This window comes from Erythrolamprus reginae, chromosome 1 (assembly GCF_031021105.1).
Source record: "Erythrolamprus reginae isolate rEryReg1 chromosome 1, rEryReg1.hap1, whole genome shotgun sequence".
Taxonomy (NCBI): domain Eukaryota; kingdom Metazoa; phylum Chordata; class Lepidosauria; order Squamata; family Dipsadidae; genus Erythrolamprus; species Erythrolamprus reginae.
Genome location: NC_091950.1, coordinates 393,974,325 through 393,994,223, shown reverse-complemented (window position 1 = coordinate 393,994,223; position 19,899 = coordinate 393,974,325). Strand labels below are relative to the sequence as shown.

At 41.4% G+C, this 19,899-nt stretch overlaps 1 protein-coding gene across 2 annotated transcripts; it reads left to right on the top strand.

The window, feature by feature from the left end:
* The first annotated feature begins 5,084 nt into the window (after window positions 1-5,084).
* On the top strand, window positions 5,085-18,952 carry CGREF1 (cell growth regulator with EF-hand domain 1). 2 transcript variants are annotated; one of them, XM_070734977.1, is made up of 6 exons: window positions 5,085-5,503; window positions 6,564-6,717; window positions 6,889-6,960; window positions 7,707-7,777; window positions 13,484-13,612; window positions 17,681-18,952. In XM_070734977.1, the coding sequence occupies exons 2-6, from the start codon at window positions 6,641-6,643 to the stop codon at window positions 18,040-18,042; spliced, it is 711 nt and encodes a 236-aa protein (XP_070591078.1). In that variant the 5' UTR covers window positions 5,085-5,503; window positions 6,564-6,640; the 3' UTR covers window positions 18,043-18,952. The 2 variants fall into 2 exon arrangements, with proteins under 2 accessions (XP_070591078.1, XP_070591079.1); XM_070734978.1 differs by having other exon boundaries at window positions 5,123-5,294.
* The last annotated feature ends 947 nt before the right edge of the window (window positions 18,953-19,899 follow it).

The window sequence follows — 19,899 nt, the reverse complement described above, 5'->3', positions numbered from 1 at the left end:
AACATGAAACCAATGCAAATACAAAGTGTGAGAAACCCAATATAAACTAAAATACAATTTATTTATTTGTTTGTTTGTTTTGTCAAGTACATATTGGAGGTATGTAAAGATATAGTAATATTTGTATACATGATACTAGTAAAAAGAAAAAAAATAAGAAAAAAACCCAATCTAAAATCCCCACATAATACAGAAACTTTCAACTAGCATTAATTCAGAAACATTGGTTCATACCATGGTGGTGGGCACAAATCACTGAGCACTTGTTGTATGTTGTGTGTATTTTATATTTTAAAATCAATTGTAAAAGTTTTTTAAAAATACCGTTGGCCGAAGCATGAGGCAATGCTCAATGGCCCCAGGCCTGCTGGCATAGATGTGTTTTAGGGCCTTATGAAATGCCAGGAGGGGGGGGGGGCGGTGTGAATCTCTGGAGGGAGCTGATTCCAAAGGGTCCACTTCATCAGGTGTTACCAGTTCAAACTCCTCCCATACAACTGGACTAAGATTGATCTCTGTCACCTCAGTCAAAACTGCTCAGTCGGAGTCCAGGTTCAGGTTATTACTCATTATATACCATCAAATCATTTTATTGCCCACTTTATAGACTCATTTAGATTTAAATGACTGAACAGAATTTCTTTTCAACAAAATAAAATAAATAAGAATGGAATTAGAAAATGCCACTACATATGTTTTACAATTTGACCATAGCTGTAAAAATTAAAACTCCAATTGTTATTTACATTTAAAATATTTTAATATTCTGTTATTTAATATCTGTCCAACTGTGTTTCTGGAGGCAAAAAATTAAGAAAGTGATGCTATCATACTGTCACTAGGTGGCAGCATATCATAAACATAGGGTCATCTTAAAATAGGATTGGATGTAGGTAGCCTTTTAACAGAAGAAAGAAAACTCACAATTGCGAACTAATTGGAAAGGGGAGGAAAAGCAATGACAAACCATTTTATAATATTGCCAAGAAAGCCCTGTAGCTGGTCCATGAAATCACAAAGAATGATTTGAAGTAGGCAGATATTCTTTTATTGAATCTGAACTGCAAGCTGTTGGCTTACTCAACTGTTTCAAATAAGAGGACCTTTGGGAAGTGACAACAGAGTGAGGGCCATAATTTTATAGGGGGATAAATCATGAGTAACATGCTCTCTTCCTACATCACTGGATGGTGTAGTTGCAGGGTCACTTCTTCCCCATTTTTTCTTTCAAACACTTTAAAAAACAGGTGGCAGCTGGGGCCAGGAAGATTTCTTCACACCTTTGAGTGGTAGGTCAATTACGCCTGTATCTAGACTAGGAAGCTTTGCTCACAGTAACCCATGCCCTTGTAACTGCTCATTCAGACTACTGTGGACAGCAGCATGCGACAACTTTGGTCTTCTTATCAACATAAGACTGAAGTGATTCATCAGTCAGCTCCGAAAGCCAAATAACAAGAGCCCACCATCACAGTAAAGGGATAATTGACATTGAGGTCAACTGCAGAATTGCCAAGGCAAACTCTGCATTTGGCAGACAAATGACCAACGTGTAGAACCAACATGGAATAAGCCTTGCCACAAAGCTCAAAGTCTGCAGAGCAGTAGCTCTAACTACCTTGTTGTATGCCAGTGAGACTTGGATGGTATACAGGAGACATGCTAGGCAATTGAACCACTTCCACAGGACCTGCCTCCGTAGAATTCTGAGGATCCGGTGTCAGGATAAGGTGCCTGACATTGAGCTCCTTTCCAGAGCAGGCCTGCGATCGATTCCCACCCTGCTGATGAAAGCCCAGACATCCTGGCCATGTTGCTAGGATGCCAGACCATCGCATCCCTAAACAGCTCCTCTATGGTGAGCTGTCTAAAGGAAGGCGATTGCATGGGGGACAAAGGAAGCAATACAAAGACACACTGGGACTGTAATAAACAATTATCATATTTTCTTCAGGGTACAAATATATATGTAGTTTCTAGAACCGCTAAGTTTATAGTCAGGGCTGTTCAGATGAGAATACGTTTTATAGAACATACTGGGGTGGCATGCAAAGAAGATAAACTCACTTAAGAATATTTTATATCAGTATCTTAGATATGTTTAATATAATCCTTTGCACGAGTTATATTCTCATGTTTTACTACTCAATTTTAGCATATTATACTGCATTTTAACTTATTATTTATTCAAATTCCCTCTATTCTAGCCAATTTTGTTGTATTTTAACCAGTCACAGTTTTATGACGACTGATGTGGTCCTTTTCCTTGCTTTGACATGGTCGATTGACTAATCAAATAAAGTTGATATATATATATACAAAGACACGTTGAAAGTCTCCTTCAAGTCCCTCAATATTGACACCACCTCCTGGGAAACCCTGGCACAAGATCGACCAACATGGTGCATGCTGATCCAGCCAAGGCTGCCAGACATCTGAGGCCAGAAGAACATTCGTAGCAGAAGAGAAGCAAGCACTCCGCAAAGCCAGAGCTGCAAATGCTGCGACAATGGTGTCCACACAAGTCTGCCCAACCTGTGGCAGAACATTTCGTGCCTGTATAGGCCTCACCAGCCACCTGCAGACACATTGCGTACAACCCACAACCCATTAGATGTCCAGGTCCTCTTCAAACACAGTGGACAAACATCAGATGGATAGATTAAATGGATGATAGATAGATAGATAGATAGATAGATAGATAGATAGATAGATAGATAGATATTGAACTATAGCTTAAGTTTGCATTATATCCCTTTACAAATTTATCTATATCCATATATTTGTTAAGGAATGTAATGTATAATTTATATATAGAAGAAGATTGAACTATTCTACATATATAGTATATACATGATCATTTTTAGCTGCTGTCTGTTCACTGCATGATGAAAGCCTCTTCTGCCTATTTCCAACCATTATGGTTCTGAGCTTCCTTTTGCCAATTGGCCCCTCAATACTTGCTGGTGTTGTCAGTCCAACTTGTTTTAAGACTCTTTCATGGATGTTTTTTTATCATGTGAGATCCATTCTATGACTGCCTTGGTCCACTTGCCATCGGTTCTTCTTGCTATGTGACCAGCCCATTCTCTTTCAATTCTTTAACTCTCTTAATGATATTGTTCCTTCTCTAATCCATGTGCAGGTCTTTCTATCTGGTCCTATAATGCTGAGCATCTCACTTGTAGCTTTTGTATTGATTGTGAGTGTCCATATTTCACCCCGAAGAGAATCACTCTTCCCAAAGGGAAGATATATAGCATAGCGTATAGTTCAATCATTAAATGTTGTACCTCATGATTGTTGACAAATGTATCTCTTCTTTTATGTACACTGAGAGCATATGCACCAAAGACAAATCCCTTGTGTGTCCAATCACACTTGGCCAATAAAAAATTCTATTCTATTTTGATTATATATTGGATGTTTTTTTCTTTGGTTGTGAGTCACCTAGAGCAGTGATTTTCAACCTTTTTTGAGCCACGGCACATTTTTTACATTTTAAAATCCTGGGGCACACCATCAACCAAAATGACACCCTAAGACACTTTCCTCTCTTTTTCCATCCCTGTCTCCTCCCCACCCTTGTGTGTGTGTGTGTCCAAAAACAGGTGAGGGCTAAGTTTTTCCCCTCTCTTATTCTTTGGGTGCTTTTTATCATATGCTTTAAATCAAGAGTCACTTCCCTCTCTCTTTTGTTTCTCTCTATTTCCTCTCATGCTCTGTCTCAATCATTTTCTCATTTCTCTTTTTTTCCTCCCCTTTTTGCTCATTTATCTCTCTCTCTCTCTTGCTTTCTCTCTCTCTCTCTCTCTCTCTTGCTTTCTTTCTCTCTGACACTTGCTTTCTCTCTCTTTCTCTCTTTTCTTTCTCTCTTTCTTTCTCTCTCTCTCTTTCTCTCTCTCACTCTCTCCCTCATTCAGCAAAAAGCTGCAAGACTGGAACCTGATCTTCCTTTTTCGCGGCACACCTGACCATGTCTTGCGGCACACTAGTGTGCCACGGCACACTGGTTGAAAAACACTGACCTAGAGCTCCTAGGGAGTTGGGCGGCATACAAACTTGAATGAACGAATTCTATTCTATGCTATGCTGTTCTATTCCAAGTTACAGTCATACAGTATATACTACTATTAATTTAATTTTCTTTGATTTTCTTCTGAACTTGTTATTTTATTTATTTTATTTTGGTTGTTTTGTCAAAATACACAATAATACACAATGAACGTCATAGAGGATATATATGAGTAGAATGTATCAAAAAGAGTATAGAAGAGAAATATAGGAGTAAAATATAACTAGAGAGAATAGCAGAAAATATAAGAGATAAAAGAGATATAATAGATAGATGATGGATAAAAGAGAAGATATAGGAGATATAGGAGAGACTATAGGACAGGGAATGGTAGGCACTCTGGTGCACTTATGTACGCCCCTTACTGACCTCTTAGGAACCTGGTGAGGTCAACTGTAGATAGTCTAAGGGTAAAGTGTTGGGGGTTAGGGGATGATACTACGGAGTCCGGTAGTGTGTTCCACCCTTTGACAACTTGATTGCTAAAGTCATATTTTTTACAGTCAAGTTTGGCACGGATAATATTAAGCTTGAATCTGTTGTGTGCTCTTGTGTTGTTGCGGTTGAAGCTGAAGTAATCATTAACAGGCAGGGCGTTGCAGCCTATAATCTTGTGGGCAATACTTAGATCGTGTTTGAGGCGTCATAGTTCTAAGGTTTCAAGATCCAGGATTGTAAGTCTTGATTCGTAGGGTATTCTGTTTCGTGTGGAGGAGTGGGTTTTTTTAAAGTGGAAAATTAATAAAAATATTTTAAAAGAAAAGTCATAAGTGGGAGGAAATGGGTGATAGGAACGACGAGGCAAGAAAAGCAAAGACGCTCCCCGCAGTTTTCTCCTTCCCTCATCCAGGAGTCACGACGCTCTTTGGGAAGGCCGATTCCCTTGGAGGCTCCCAGCGCTTCCCAGCCGCCTCCCCAGCGACCGGCTCGCAAAGAGAAACGAGGGAGCGCCACAAAGCCAACCCGCCCGAGAGGAATACTAGAAGTCGGAAGGCGGGAGGAGAGAGACAGAGGCGGGAATGGACGTGTCAGCCGGCGCCCGCCTTTCCCGCCACGTGGCCCCGAGACTGCGGCCGATGGGCACCAACCGGCGCTGGCAGGAGAAAGAAAGAGAAGGCCGCGCTCTCGCTCCCTCTCTCTACGCGCCCCCTCCCGCCGCCGCCCCTCACCTCGCCCCAAAGCCCCCACGGGCGGATGCCGCGCCGCTTGGGAGAATTTGGTGAGGAGACCCAGGCTCAGCGGCGTTGCTGCTCCCGGCGGCCGTGCCCACGCCCTGCCTCGCAGAGGGTGGAGGAGGGCCGCCCTGCAGAATGGGTGTGCGGCGCCCGAGGGGAGGGAGGGTGGCACCGCCGCACTCTGCGGCCCGAAGTCCTTGAGGGCAGGAGCGGGGAGCAAGAATAGGGAAGGCTGTGCCACGTCCACCCGCAGGTCAGGCATCATTCTTTGTAACCGTTTCTGTCTACAGTACTTGTAAAGCCAAAATGTGGAGAAATTATTAATGAGAGAGTAACTGAAGGGGCTCTGCTGCGGATCTGTGTAGTAAGTGGGTTAGCTTCCTATTTGAATGACGGGAGAGAACATCCTGAGAGATGTGTTTCCCCTCAGCTGCGGCTAAATGTGATAAAAGGGTGTGCTGGAGAATCTGGGCTGCCCGCTGTCTTTCTGACAGGTAATGTGTGGGAGCTGCATGAAAGGGGTTGAGGCGACCTGGAATGTAGAAATAAGATGAGGGAAGGAAGGATGAAATACCTGCTTGATTCAGGTTGGTAAAAGATGTGGTTGTGTTCAGAAACTGACATCCTGGGTTATGGTTCAAAATAGGGTAAAAGAGATAGTAAACTTTGAATTAGAATTTCAGCCCGAGACATTTTTATTAGGAATAATCAGAGGACAACACGAAAAGGTGGACTATTATTTAATAATGCGTGTATTAATGGTGGCCCGATTGACTTTTGCACAGAATTTGAAAAAAATAAAACGTACCAACAATGGACTTGGTAATTTAAAAAAATATTAGAATGCGCAAAATGGAGCAAACTCACTTTAGAGTTACAGAACAAACAGGAAGAATATTATACTGTGTGGGGTAAATTTTATAATTGGATTGATGGACAGTGAAAAGTAAGATAAATGTAAATTAAACCAAAAATGGAGAAACCGAAGAATCGGATATGTAACGGTAAATATGTTTTCATGTACAATGTTTTGCTGCATATTTTCTCTTGTTTTTTGTTGTCACTGTGTTTTGTTTTTGTCTTTAAAAAATCAATTAAAAAGATGCTAAAGATGGGAATGATGGGATGGCTTGTTCTTAAAGGCAGTGCAGAGCTGCCGCTTGGTGGTAAATCAGACCAGACTGACTTTTCTTCCAGATGGACGGGTCGTGATATTGTCTTCTATGACTGGAAACTTTTGTTTTTGGGAGCCTATGACCTGCAATGGGAACCTCAGTGTTCATAGGATGCCATAAACATCTCTGTCGTTGCAGGTCTCCATTCCAGAGAGAGATTTCCACTTCCGCAGAACAGGGACTGAAGTGTCTTGTTCCTGCCCACCAGGACCAGAATGAGGGGGCTATGTCTAGCAGTTTGGTTCTTCATTGTGCCGGCTAGATGGGCAGCACCAAAGAACAGCAGTAGCAGGTACTACCTTAGTTGTAAGGGATGAGGGTTTCTGTGAGCACAGAGGCAGACAGGAAATTGTCTCCTAAAGGAGCCTTCCAAGCTGAAAATGGATCTACAATCCATTTTTCTGTTTGGCAGGGGTGATTTAAAGGTCTTTGTACCTGCCCCCACTCTTTTTATGTCTTCTAGGCCTGAGATCCTCCAGGATCCCATGGATCAACCCATCCTGCATCCTCTGCACCCAAGCCAAGTTTCTCTAAAGTAAGTATTTACATGTCATCCAACAGGTGTGCCTCTCCCAAAATTCAGTCCTTTTGCTACTGGGTACATACGATAAGACTGAGATCCAAGGGGTCCAAAATTTGGAAGCAGGTTGGCTGATTGCCTTTCTGTCTCTTTTCTCTTTCCATCCCAGGACATTCCCTTTCCATTTTATGTCTAAAATAACAGGGAAAGATTCCATCTCCACATTCAAGTAATGTGTGTACAATATTTCAGCTGAACTTGGGGACATTTTAGATCTGGTTTGCCTTGGCCTCCCAAAATGTTAATGTTCATAATCAATCAGGCATATTAGTAGCTGGATTTAAACTACACTAGCCTAGGCTAAAATGGGAGCTTGGGAACTTGTAGTTTAGCAAGTTGTAGGTCCCCAATTATTAGGAAGGAACACATCATTTATTTATTTGAGCATAGTATGGAATATGAATACAGCAACTGTATTTTGTTCCTTCAGATTTAGGGTTTAGTACGTTGGCTGAACTTGGGGATTAAAAACTTATCTCAACATTTGAAGAGTGTCCTTTCTGCACCATTGAGACTGGGCAGGTGTCCAAGAAAAAAGATTGGAGGCCCTAATGACTGCCTGTCTTCCAACACTGATTTTGAGAGCTACAGTATTCTCTGTTGCATTGGTTGCTATCTTGTCCTATAACTTGGTCAATATATCTATGCTGTGGTTTGTTCCATCATGGCAACATAACGGATGATGGCTTGGTCTGTTCCAGGGTGCTCCAAGACTATCTGGAGAACATTGGGCAGTTGAATGGGGATGCTGCTGCCATGACCAGGGAACAGGGTAAGAACTTTATTACGTAATGCATGTTTGGGAGGGCAGCTGATAGCTCCTTGCTCTAGGAAACAGATTAATTTTAAGCACACATTTAAAAACAGGGGGTCCAATGCTAGCCATGCAAAAGTTTATTTGACTTCTATGCTGCCCAATCCCGTGGGACTCAGGGAGGCTTACGACAATATAAAAATAATTCAATAATGGAAGAAGTCAAATATTAATACTAAAACCACAAAAACCAATTTTAAAACCATAATACTATCAAACAATAACATACATACTAATCCTCTAGTGCTATAGTCCTTTTGAAGTTGGAAAAGATGTTCCAGCAAAGTAGGCATGATTATTTGAGAAAACAACAACATATAACAAAACAACATAAGTTTTGAGTCCACAACAGCTAATTTTATAGATTGAGAGACATCGTCAGACCAAATAAAGAAAGCAAAACAAATTACATAAGCTGCCTGGATATCTTTTACCAAAGAGAAAACATCTTTTGAAATCAGACGGCTCGGCTGCAGAAAAGGTGCAGCTTCTCTTATCAGTTTGTCTCAGTCACATTATTCTGCTGGAAGGCAGAGCTGTTTCTGAGTTGGTAGTTATTTTTCCACCTTCTTTGAAGTTAACCCTTCAAGTTCGTTAAAATGCAAAGGATAATCAATCACCATTTTCCTCTTAAAAATACCTTTTTGATCACAGCAATGCTGACCCCAACAGACAAGTAAAAGGTGGTGGTTGCTTATGCAATAATTTGAAATGTTATCTGACTCAACGTGGCCATCTCTGATATTTTGCTTTCACTTTTTAATCTTTTGGTCAGTCTGAACCCACCCATGCAAAGTCTATTATTAGGTAGCCTAACATAAATCCCCAGCTCGCCTCGTACAGTCAAATGGCTAAAGTTGTGCTGGATGATTTCCCTTGCCTCTGTTCCCCTTGAGACAGAAGAAAAACAATCCAGGGTTGTTTTTTGGGTCTCCTTTACCTGATTTGCAAAGTACTGGAGACAGTTCATGGTTTTTAAAGCTCCCTTTCCTATGCTTGTTCTCCCAAATAGAACCAGAATGCTTTAAAAGAGATTCCCCCATATAGCTGTCTTTGGAAATGTATCAATGGCTAATAAATGTTAGACGTGAAGCAAATTATACAGTACTAGGCACAGATTTCCTGTGGCAAGAGAGTGCCCAGGATCACTGGAATTCAGCAAACCCTGTGCAGAGGTACACAGTTTCCTCTCCAGCAATCAGATATGTTACTGGACATGGACAAAATGAAATGTTCTTGTAATGGATTCTAGGTTTGTTCCTGTTGTTGTTGCCGATATGGATATAAATGCTGTCCTTTCAGGATGGATTCATTTTGTTACGCCAAATTTGGAAATTGATGCTTGTGATGTTTACAGCCTGCCTTGCTCATGTTATGCCAATTAAGCAGGAGACAGACAGGCCTGGTATTTTTTCAGGCATAAATTCCCACTCATGAACCAGCGAGCCCAACTTCCCTTAGAATCAGAAAATGCTTTTATTTTTATTTATTATTTATTAATTTGAGTTATATGCTGCCCAATTCACACAGGACTCACGGCGGTTTTTTAAACCTCATCGTTGAAGTATAAGAACATGAAAATGTAGTGAGCTTAATCTTTATTTTTTAAATCATTTAGCTGATATATCAACACAAAATGAGCCCAGCCAGGATCAACAAGTGTCAGAGCCAGGGGTGGGTTCCACTTAACTTAACCGCACGAATCCCAGCGACCAGTTAGGTCCCACGGAGTTGGCCTTCTCTGGGTCCCGTTGACTAAACAATGTCGTCTAGCGGGACCCAGGGGAAGAGCCTTCTCTGTGGTGGCCCCGACTCTGGAACCAACTCCCCCCAGATATCAGAGTTGCCCCCACCCTCCTTGCCTTTTGCAAGCTCCTTAAAACCCACCTCTGTCTTCAGGCACGGGGGAATTGAACTTTTCCCTTCCCCCCTAGGCTTATAGAATTTATACACCTCCAGACTTCCGTTGCCAGCAAAGTGCTCATTTTTGCGATGCTGGGATTCCCCTGCTGGGATTCCCCTGCAGCATCACAAAAACATGGAAGTCCGGAGGTGGTGTTTCCCATGGAGGGGAGCCTCAGGGGAATCCCAGCAGCACAAAAACGGGTGCTTCGCTGGCAACGGAAGTCTGGAGGCGGGGCATCCCAGCGGCAGTGGTGGGTTTGTAAGGTGAAAATAGTTTGTAAGAAGAGGCAAAAAAATCTTAAACCCTGGGTTTGTATCTTGAAAAGTTTGTATGACGAGGCGTTTGTAAGACGAGGTATCACTGTATTAGATTTATTTATATTGTTTTTTTAATTGTTGTTAGCCGCCCCGAGTCTTCGGAGAGGCATACAAACAAACAAACAAACAAACAAATAAACAAATAAATAAAACAAAACTTCCCTACTGGGTCGTATCGCGTCAGAAGTGCATGTTTTGCCCACGTTGGGTGAACTCGCACACGCGCCTACATCAAATGAAGCAGAAGCCTTTGGACATGTGCAGAGGGTTCTTTGCCAGCCGTGTTCGAGAAGTGGCGACCAGAGGACCAGTTCAGGGGAGTGGCCAGCCAGCCATCACTGCCGCTTCGGGGGCAAATTTCCGCCACCAGTTCAGGCGAACTGGTCAGAGCAGTGATTGGGTATTAAGGACACCAGTAAACAAAGGGGTTTTAAGCTTCATTAGCTCAAGCCACAGATTTAAAGGCATAATATAAAACGCATACCATACCAAGGAAGATGAAACTTAGATCTCTTACAAACTGAACCCTGAGATGGGCAGTAAATACATTTGATTTTTTTTTTTAAAAAACCCAACAACCTATCAGGAGCTCTTAATAACAACAGCAGAGTTACCATGAGGGCTGCCAGTTTCCACGGTACCCAATGCTGCGTTCTTGCAGAAGCTTCCAATGAATAACAGCAACCCCAAGATTTTTATTATTGGCATCAGAATTTCATGGCCCTGCTGTGGTTGTCAAACTGCGAGACCTGACCTTGGCTGGGTGGCACATGACGTAAATTCTGATATTTTCACAGGTTTGCAGCTACGTGGAAAGATTCTCTCTTTGATTCAGCAAGCCAGAGTGAAAAACAACCAGCTTAGTTCAGAATTAGCTCTGCACTTCCAGATTTTTTTTTTTTAATATGAAGGAGAAATCAAAACATGTTGCTAAACTCCTCAAAATAAGAATGGTCCTCAAACTACTCAAGAGAATCTGGGATTGCACTGTGGGAGAGGAAACTATAGATTCCTTAGCCACGCTGCCTCCCAGTGATCAAGAAAAACGGGAATATTATTTAGGAAAAAAACATCGGCATTCGGAGAATCGTTGAGTTGGAAGTGTCTGTGAGGCCCTAGAATCAAAACCCTTTGCTCCATCCAGGAATCCAAATGAAAGGATTCTTTAAAAAATGACTGTTCAAGCTCACAAAACAGTCCACTACCATCTCTTGAATTGGTCCATTTTCAGATGCTTTTATTACAGTGTTAAGAAGCTCTTGCTGACAAAGTCCAAAGACGGGCTACAAGAATGGTGGAAGGTCTTAAACATAAAACGCATCAGGAAAGACTTCATGAACTCAATCTGTATAGTCTGGAGGACAGAAGGAAAAGGGGGGACATGATAGAAACATTTAAATATGTCAAAGGGTTAAATAAGGTCCAGGAGGGAAGTGTTTTTAATAGGAAAGTGAACACAAGAACAAGGGGACACAATCTGAAGTTAGTTGGGGGAAAGATCAAAAGCAACATGAGAAAATATTATTTTACTGAAAGAGTAGTAGATCCTTGGAACAAACTTCCAGCAGACGTGGTAGATAAATCCACAGTAACTGAATTTAAACGTGCCTGGGATAAACATATATCCATCCTAAGATAAAATACAAAAAATATTATAAGGGCAGACTAGATGGACCATGAGGTCTTTTTCTGCCGTCAGACTTCTATGTTTCTATGTTTCTATTCATTGGGAGTCTGCTACAATGGGCTGTAAGAATATCTTTGAGGAACAGGGGGAAGAGCCCCAGCCCCAGAGTTGGCCTTCTCCACGTCCCATCAACTATACAATATCGCTTGGTGGGGCCTAAGGGAAGAGCCTTCTCTGTGGGGGCTCTGGCCCTCTGGAATCAGCTCCCCCCAGAGATTCACACTGCCCCCACTCTCCTCGCCTTCCACAAGAGTTTGAAGATTCATTTGTGTCGTCAGGCTTGAGGCCATTAGATTCTGCCCCCTGACCGATAAATGAAATGTATGTTTGCTGGTTTGAATGGGAATGATTGATTTTTTTTAAACGGAATTTGGGTTTTTAGATTAGTTAATGTTAAATTTAATTGGATTTAGGTATTTTGCATTGTTTCTATATGTTGCAAGCCACCCCGAGTCCTTGGAGAGGGGCGGCATATAAATCCAATAAATAAATAAATAACCAACAGATAAAAGAATTTGAGTCCAAAAAATGTAATCTGAGAAAACGTCTCAGAATTAACCCTTCTTAGTTATCTTATAAATAATGGCAAGGTAAGAGGGGCATTCTCAGGCTTACAAGATTGTGTTACAGTTAGTTAGTCCTTGACTAATGACCATAATTGGGACCAAAATTTCCATTCCTAAGGGTTAGGTGCCTGATTTTACAATCTTTTTGCTATAGTTAAGCAAATCACTGCAATTGTTAAATGAAATATGCAGTCAGTTGATGAATCCTCAGTGGTGCAGTGGTTAGAGTTACTTCTGCTGATCACCGGCTGCCAGCAGTTTGGCAGATCGAATCTCAGTAGGCTCAAGGTTGACTCAGCCTTCCATCCTTCCAAGGTCGGTAAAATGAGGACCCAGATTGTTGGGGGAAATATGCTGACTCTTTGTAAACTGCTTAGAGAGGACTTTAAAGCGGTATATAAGTCTAAATGCTATTGCTAATGCCACTGCTATTCTCCCTTGACTTTGTTGTTGGAAGCTGGCTGGGAGAAAGTAGACGATCATATGATCTCAGGATCATACGCAACCATCGTAGATACATGCATTTAAATATGTTAAAGGGTTAAATAAGGTTCAGGAGGGAAGTGTTTTTAATGGGAAAGTGAACACAAGAACAAGGGGACACAATCTGAAGTTAGTTGGGGGAAAGATCAAAAGCAACATGAGAAAATATTATTTTACTGAAATAGTAGTAGATCCTTGGAACAAACTTCCAGCAGATGTGGTTGGTAAATCCACAGTAACTGAATTTAAACATGCCTGGGATAAACATATATCCATTGTAAGATAAAATACAGGAAATAGTATAAGGGCAGACTAGATGGACCATGTTTCTATGTTTCTATGTCTGTTGCCAAGTGCCCAAGTTTTGATCACATCCACGGGGGTGCTATGACAGTTGTAAGTACAAGAACTGGTTGTGAATCACTTTTTTCAGTGCCTTCGTAACTTTGACTGGTCCCTAAACAAAAAGTTGTAAGTCAAGGACCACCTGTATATAAGCCTTTAATAAAAGTAGTGTTTAGTTTTCTAGCTGGGTCTGTTGTGAAGATTGACATCGGCTATGCTTTAGATTAAACCCATTATTCCACATCCTGCACCCTGATTCAGTGGAGAATAGCTCCCATCAGTAGCTTTCCTTAGGAACAGTGTTGGCCTCTGCTATTTTGGTTCACTGTTCATTCCTTCTCCATTTCCGATTCCTTCTAGCGCTCTTGCTTCTCTTTGCTCTTCATGACTATGACAAAAGTGGGTACTTGGATGGTCTGGAATTCATGAGACTGCTGAGTGAATTGGTGTCCCAACAGGCAAAAGGACAACCTGCACCAGACACGGTAGGTACATTTTATTCCTCGGTTTCAGGTAAGGTTGGCACCTTTGCCAACTCTTTTTTTAAATACTATTTTTAAAATTAAACTACAATTAAAGATAAAAATTAATGCAAACTAAAAGAATAGAAAGTGTTAACAAAATTAAAACAATAAGAATATAGAAAATAAAAAAAATATATACTGTACGAACAAATGACTTTGTCATAACAAATATAAACAATTTTGGTAAGTTTTCACTTTCTCTTAAGATACAATAAATGGTATCTTCCCAAATTGATCTCTTACCTATAAACAAATCCTTAAAACCTCATAATTCATTCCTGGTCCACAAACATCCAAGAAGTCTTACCAAAGTTATTATCTGGTTATCTATTTTTTACTTTGATCAAATAAATCTAGTTTTATGTTCCTTCCTTTTACTTTTAACAATTATTATCTTTAATCCCTTCAAATAATGTCAGAACTTGATTTCTTATTATTTTGCTTTGTTACCTCACAAAACTTTAAAAGGTTTCTTGTAAACCTAATATATGTAGCAAAATTATTCAATTCATACTTTTGATTATGTTATCTGTTTATTCCTTTTAATAATTAAGGTATCAACTTGTGTCATTTGCATTTTCAGTGCAGCATCTTTTCCCATATGATTTTTGTAGCCTCTCATCTTCAAATCCACTTTCAAATCAGTCTCAGTCTTGTCTGGTAAAATGTCTTCCTCTTAAATAACATATTTAAAAGACAGGCTATAATGGTAGACACTTTTAAAAGTAACTTTTGGATCCATTATTCATCAATTTCTCTCAATATGTCTTATGTCAAAGTATTGCTGTATTCTAAAGTAGTTCATCAACTTTAAATGTTCTTTTCCTATAATTATAATATTTAGTTCTTTCTGGGACCCTCGTAGTGTTCAACCTTCAAAGTCCCATCCTATCAAGGATTATTTCAAATTCAAAATAACAGCATTTTCCCATAGGAAGGTTTGTTATTATTAATTTTGAAAACTTATACAGTATCAAATCTATCTGTGATTTCCCCCCAAATCAATGTTCGTATCACCCTTTCGCTGTTTATTCCACATTTTTAAAAGTCTTAAGCTTGTATTTAAAACTTTTGTGAAAGATTGAAACTCACCTGCTGCTATAAAACATGCCCAACCATTGGTTCCTAATACAGTGGAACCCCGACATAAGAGCTGCTCTACTTAAGAGCAACTCGAGATAAGAGCTGGGAGGGGAGAGATATTTTTGTTCTACTTACAAGCCCAAATTCGAGATACAAGCGCCAAGGAGCTGTCTCCTGAAGCCAAACGCTAACTTCCGCGTTCGGCTTCAGGAGACAGCTGCGAAGCGGCGCGCGTGTTTTAAAAGGTTGCAGCCGGCCTGGGGGGCTCGGGGTGGTGGTGCTTGCAGCTTTCTTTCTTGCTCTTTTTCTTTCTCTCTTTTACCTTCCCTTCCTCTATTTCTTCTTTTCTTTCTCCTTCCCACCTTCTTCCCTCCCTCCCTCCCTTCACTCATTCCTCTCTTACTCTCCCCTTTCATAAGTTTCCTTGCTTCCTTCCTCTGTTCCTGTCCCTTCCCTCTTTCCTTCCTTCCTTCCCACCCTCCGTCCATTCATTCACCCATTCATCTCTTGATCGCTTAAAGCCGGTCCCTGGTGCAAAAAGGGTTGGGGACCTCTGTCCTACAGGATTGGGTGGCAGAGAAGTTGAACATATGTAAATTTAAAAGTTTAAGAAAGTTTACAAGTTAAGTGAAAGAAACTTCATTATTCATTTATATGTACATGTACATTTCTTCATTAAAAACATGTCTTTCTGCATAATTTAGACTAACTTTGTGAGTTTTTTGAGGGCTGGAACCAATTAAAATTATTTACATTAATTCCTATGGGGAAAAGTCGTTCGAGATAAGAGCTGCTCGACTTAAGAGCCCAGGTCCGGAACGAATTAAACTCGTATCTCGAGGTACCACTGTAGTTGAAAAGCAGTTAAGTAATTTCCAAAATTAAGAAATAAGACTTTAATGGACTTTGTGTCCACATAGGCCAGTGATGATGAACCTTTTTTTGCTTGAATACCCAAAGGTCACGCGCGCACGTAATAGCGCGTGTGTCTGTGCCCACACCCATAAGGCAATGCCTTTTCCCCATGCATGTTTGCATAACACCCCCCCCCCCCCATGCTGCCCCCCTGCACATGTGTGCAGGCCTCACTAAAGCCTCTGGACTTCCAGTAGGGTTGTTGGATCGTTTTTCATCCTCCCCACACTTCGGGAAAGCCTCTGGAGACTGTAGATGGTGAAAAAAGAGCCCAACCGGCCTACTGGAAGTTTGGAAATAAACTTCCAGTAGACCCGTTAGGCTGTTTTCACAATTCACAGGGTGAAAAACGGTCCAGCAGACCTACCAGAAGCTTGTTTCTGAACTTTCGGCAGGCCTGTTGGGCCGTTTTTCGCCTGGGGAGGGCAAAAAACATCCCAACGGGCCTAGAAGAAGTTCGTTTCTGAACTTTCAGTAGGCCTGTTGGGTCCATTTTTCACCACTCAGTCTCTGGAGGTGTTCCTGAAGCCTGGTGATGGCCTCCCCCTCCACCAAAAATCAGCTGGCCAACACATGCACGTATGCTATAGCTGACATAGGAAACGCCTCGCACGCCCTCAGATGTAGGTTTGCCATCATGGACATAGGCTATATTGCAGCTCTCAAGCACTCAAGTCATAAGTCAACCATAAAATGTCAGTTCCTACACTCTATTTATGAGGAGCAGCTGTCTGGATTACAAGTAGGCAATCTTACAATATCTCTTTTATCCAGAGGCTTCACTGGCCAGAATTTGTTGCTTGGCAACCAGTCTCTGCTGCAACGCCATCCCACTTTTATTGGGGAGATCACCATGGATCCTCACCAGAAATCTCCACATTTTACCAACTCTTGAGTAACACAAGAGTTGCATCTAGCTGTTCTCTCTTTGTCTGAGCCTTAGCTGAATCCCTGTATTCAGCAGATTTTTGTGTGTGTCCATTCTCAGGGATTGCTTAGACAAATCCCTTAGTTTTCTCAGCAAGAGTTTTCAGAAGTGGTTTGCCATTGCCTCTTTCCTAAGGCTGAATGAAAATCACTGGCCCAAGGTCACCCATAAATCAGATTTCCAGCCTGATACTTTAACCACTACACCAAACTGGCTCTCTCTCTCTCTCTCTCTCTCTCTCTCTCTCTCTCAGTAGATAATAAGCTGCAAAATAGTGTACACCTGTTTCTATTCTAAAAGTGTCTTGTTGGCCATGGTAGGAAAAGGAAGCTAAAATAATAATAATAGTAATAACATCAACAACAGAGTTGGAAGGGACTTTGGATGTCTTCTAGTCCAACCCTCTGCTTAGGCAGAAAACCCTACACTACTTCAGACAGATGGTTATCCAACATCTTCTTAAAAACTTCCATTGTTGGTGCATTCACAATTTCTGGAGCCATTCTGTTCCACTGATTGTTATAACTGTCAGGAAATGTCTTCTTAGTTCTACGTTGTTTCTCTCCTTGTTTAGTTTCCACCTATTGCTTTTTATTCTACCTTCAGGTGCTTTGGGGAATAAGTTGGTTCCTTTTTCTTTGTGGCAACCCCTGAGATATTGGAACACTGCTATCATGTCTCCTCTGGTCCTTCTTATCATTAAATTAGACATATCCAATTCCTGCAACCGTTCTTCATATGTTTTAGCCTCCAGTCCCCTAATCATCTTTGTTGCTCTTCTCTGCACTTTTTCTAGAGTCTCAATATCCTTTTTGCATCGTGACGACCAAAACTGAATGCAGTATTCCAAGTGTGGCCTTACCAAGGCCTTATAAAGTGGTATTAACATGATCTTGATTCTATCCCTCTGTTAATGCAGCCTAGAACTGTGTTGGCTTTTTTTGGCAGCTGCTGCACACTGCTGGCAAGTAAACTTAGCTTGATCCAGCTCAGTTTTTGATCTTTTTTTGCTTATAGAAGATGCCAGTTACATTGTTCCTTATCTTAAGTTCATGTTGATAATTGGAAAGCTTTCTTGATTCCCTCTGCTATTCTCCTTTCAGGTAGTGCCAATGGTAGACAGTATCTTGGAGACTCAGGACTTCAACTGGGATGGACTATTGGAGCCTTCCGAATTGTTTCTTCCTCCCCGGCAGGGAGAGAAACCAAACTTCCTTACTGCTGCCGGTGAAGAAGATGGTCCACTCCCGTGGGCACTCCCTAAGCCAAATGAACCAGTGATTGGTTTGCCAAGTCCTTCCGACCAAGAAATCAATGGAGACTCCCCACCTGCACCAAAAGTTCGGGAACAAGACATGATGGATGACCAATTGTGGAGCATGGAGAAGCATGGGGAACAGCTCAGCCAGGAAACTGCAGGAGACCCAGATCAACAAGGGAAAGAGATGCCTTCTGCTCCAGGAGATTGAAACACACCCTGTACAGACTTTAGATGATTAGCCAAAAACAAATGAGAACCGGAGGCCTCCAGGTCAATTTCAGAAATGGAAGGCAGATAATCACTCTTTTCCCAACATTTCCTTCTGTGCAATCTGTTCTGGGTTTCCAATTCTTCTCTTTACCAAAGCAAAACAGAATCGGACTCCCTGCTCAGTCAGCTCTGCACCTTGTTATCTAACGAGATCCTTTTTCCAGCTTTCAAGGGATAACATACCCTTGAGAAATGAGAGTCACTGAAATGTTATCCTAACACAATGGTTCCACTTCCTCCTCAGCGCACCTGAGTGCATCATTCAGACAGGGAAACCTCTTCCCTCCCTCCCCCAGGACCACAGCCTTTGCAGGTGGTGATGCTACTACGTAGGTAGGAAAGATTTCTCTAAACTGAAAAGCCTGTCTCAGCAGGTTGTCTTCCTGAATAGTCCTTCTCTTCACAGAGCAGGCTCTCAATTCCAGAAGGTCTATTTAGGATCTCTTGCTCTGCCTTCCTGAAGTAAGAAGCTGGTGCACAGAGACAGGGCTGAATTTACAACTAATAATTTCCCAGTCTGGCCAAGGATTTATATGTGCATTTCAGATGACCCTTCTGGTCATTCTCTTAGCAGATTCCTTTGGGGGAAAAAGTCTATTCAAAACTGCAGAAGGCATCACTTGTTTCTTTTGCCCATCTCATAGAAGTGACTCTGACATTAAAACGGAAACCACAACCCATGATTTCCAAGGTTAAATTCCAATCATGAAAGAGAACACGTCAACAAAAGCACAGCTCACCCAGTTCAACTGTCTGGTCCAAGTCCTAGGGATATAGCCAGAGATGCAATATGCTTCTCCCAAACTTCTGTTTTTTCAAATCTGCCAATAAATCATCTTCAAACTGAATTATGTTTCTGGGCCATATAGAAAGAGGAATCTTAGTGGCTTGGAGAGGCGAGGAGGAACTTCCCTTACAGGGTAGGGAATAATCATAGTACTGTATCTGGCAAAGAGGAAAATGTCAAGGACTGTGACATCAGATTAATGAACTGGGCAACTAGCTGTCTGTACTGTGTATTGTCCCTCACATATCTTCAGCAGGAAAAGAAGTAGGCTTAGTAGTGGGGAGGGCTGTTCTGGCCGTTGTTGGGTAGCATGGATTAAGTATTTTTTTTTCTCTGCTATTGCCATATTTTTGAAGTATAAGACACACATTAGTTTTGGGGGAGGAAAAAAGGGAAAAGAATCTGCTTACCAGATATTCATCTGGCTAGCAAGTCTGGTCAGCTTCAGCACATTATTTTAATCCCCTGGTTAGGGCTTTAAAATATCTTATTTGGAGAGAGTAACAATGAAAGAGCTTGCAAGCAGATAAGAGTTGGGAACGTCATTAGCACCGGGTTAGGGCTAGAAATAAACATTTGGAGCAAGTTAGAGAATAAAAAAAACTTGCAAAGACTTAGGGCTTGGAAAACATTCTTAGCAACTGGTTAGGGCTAGAAAAAAACATTCGGAGCAAGTAGAGCAATGAAAAAAACCTACAAAGACAAGGTTTTGAAAACAATGGAAGAGCTTGCAAGTGAGTAAGAGCTGGGAACATCGTTAGCACCTGGTTAGGGCTGGAAAGAAACTTATTTGGAATAAGTTAGACCAATGAAAAAAAAACCTGGAAAGACTTAGGGCTCGGAAAACATTCTTTGCAGAGAGTAACAATGAAAGAACCTGCAAGGTAAGAGCTGGGAAGATCGTTAGCACCTAGTTAGGGCTGGGGGGAAAAGCTACATTCAAAGTATAAGACACCTGAATTTTTAGCCTATTGGGGAGGAGAAAGGTGCATCTTATACTCTGAAAAA

Excerpts from the sequence above, each read along its gene's own strand:
- CGREF1 (XM_070734977.1), top strand. The coding sequence starts at position 6,641 with ATGAGGGGGCTATGTCTAGCAGTTTGGTTCTTCATTGTGCCGGCTAGA. Across the intron at positions 6,718-6,888 it reads CCAAAGAACAGCAGTAGCAG|GCCTGAGATCCTCCAGGATC; the intron begins GTACTACCTTAG and ends TATGTCTTCTAG. Across the intron at positions 13,613-17,680 it reads ACCTGCACCAGACACGGTAG|TGCCAATGGTAGACAGTATC; the intron begins GTACATTTTATT and ends CCTTTCAGGTAG.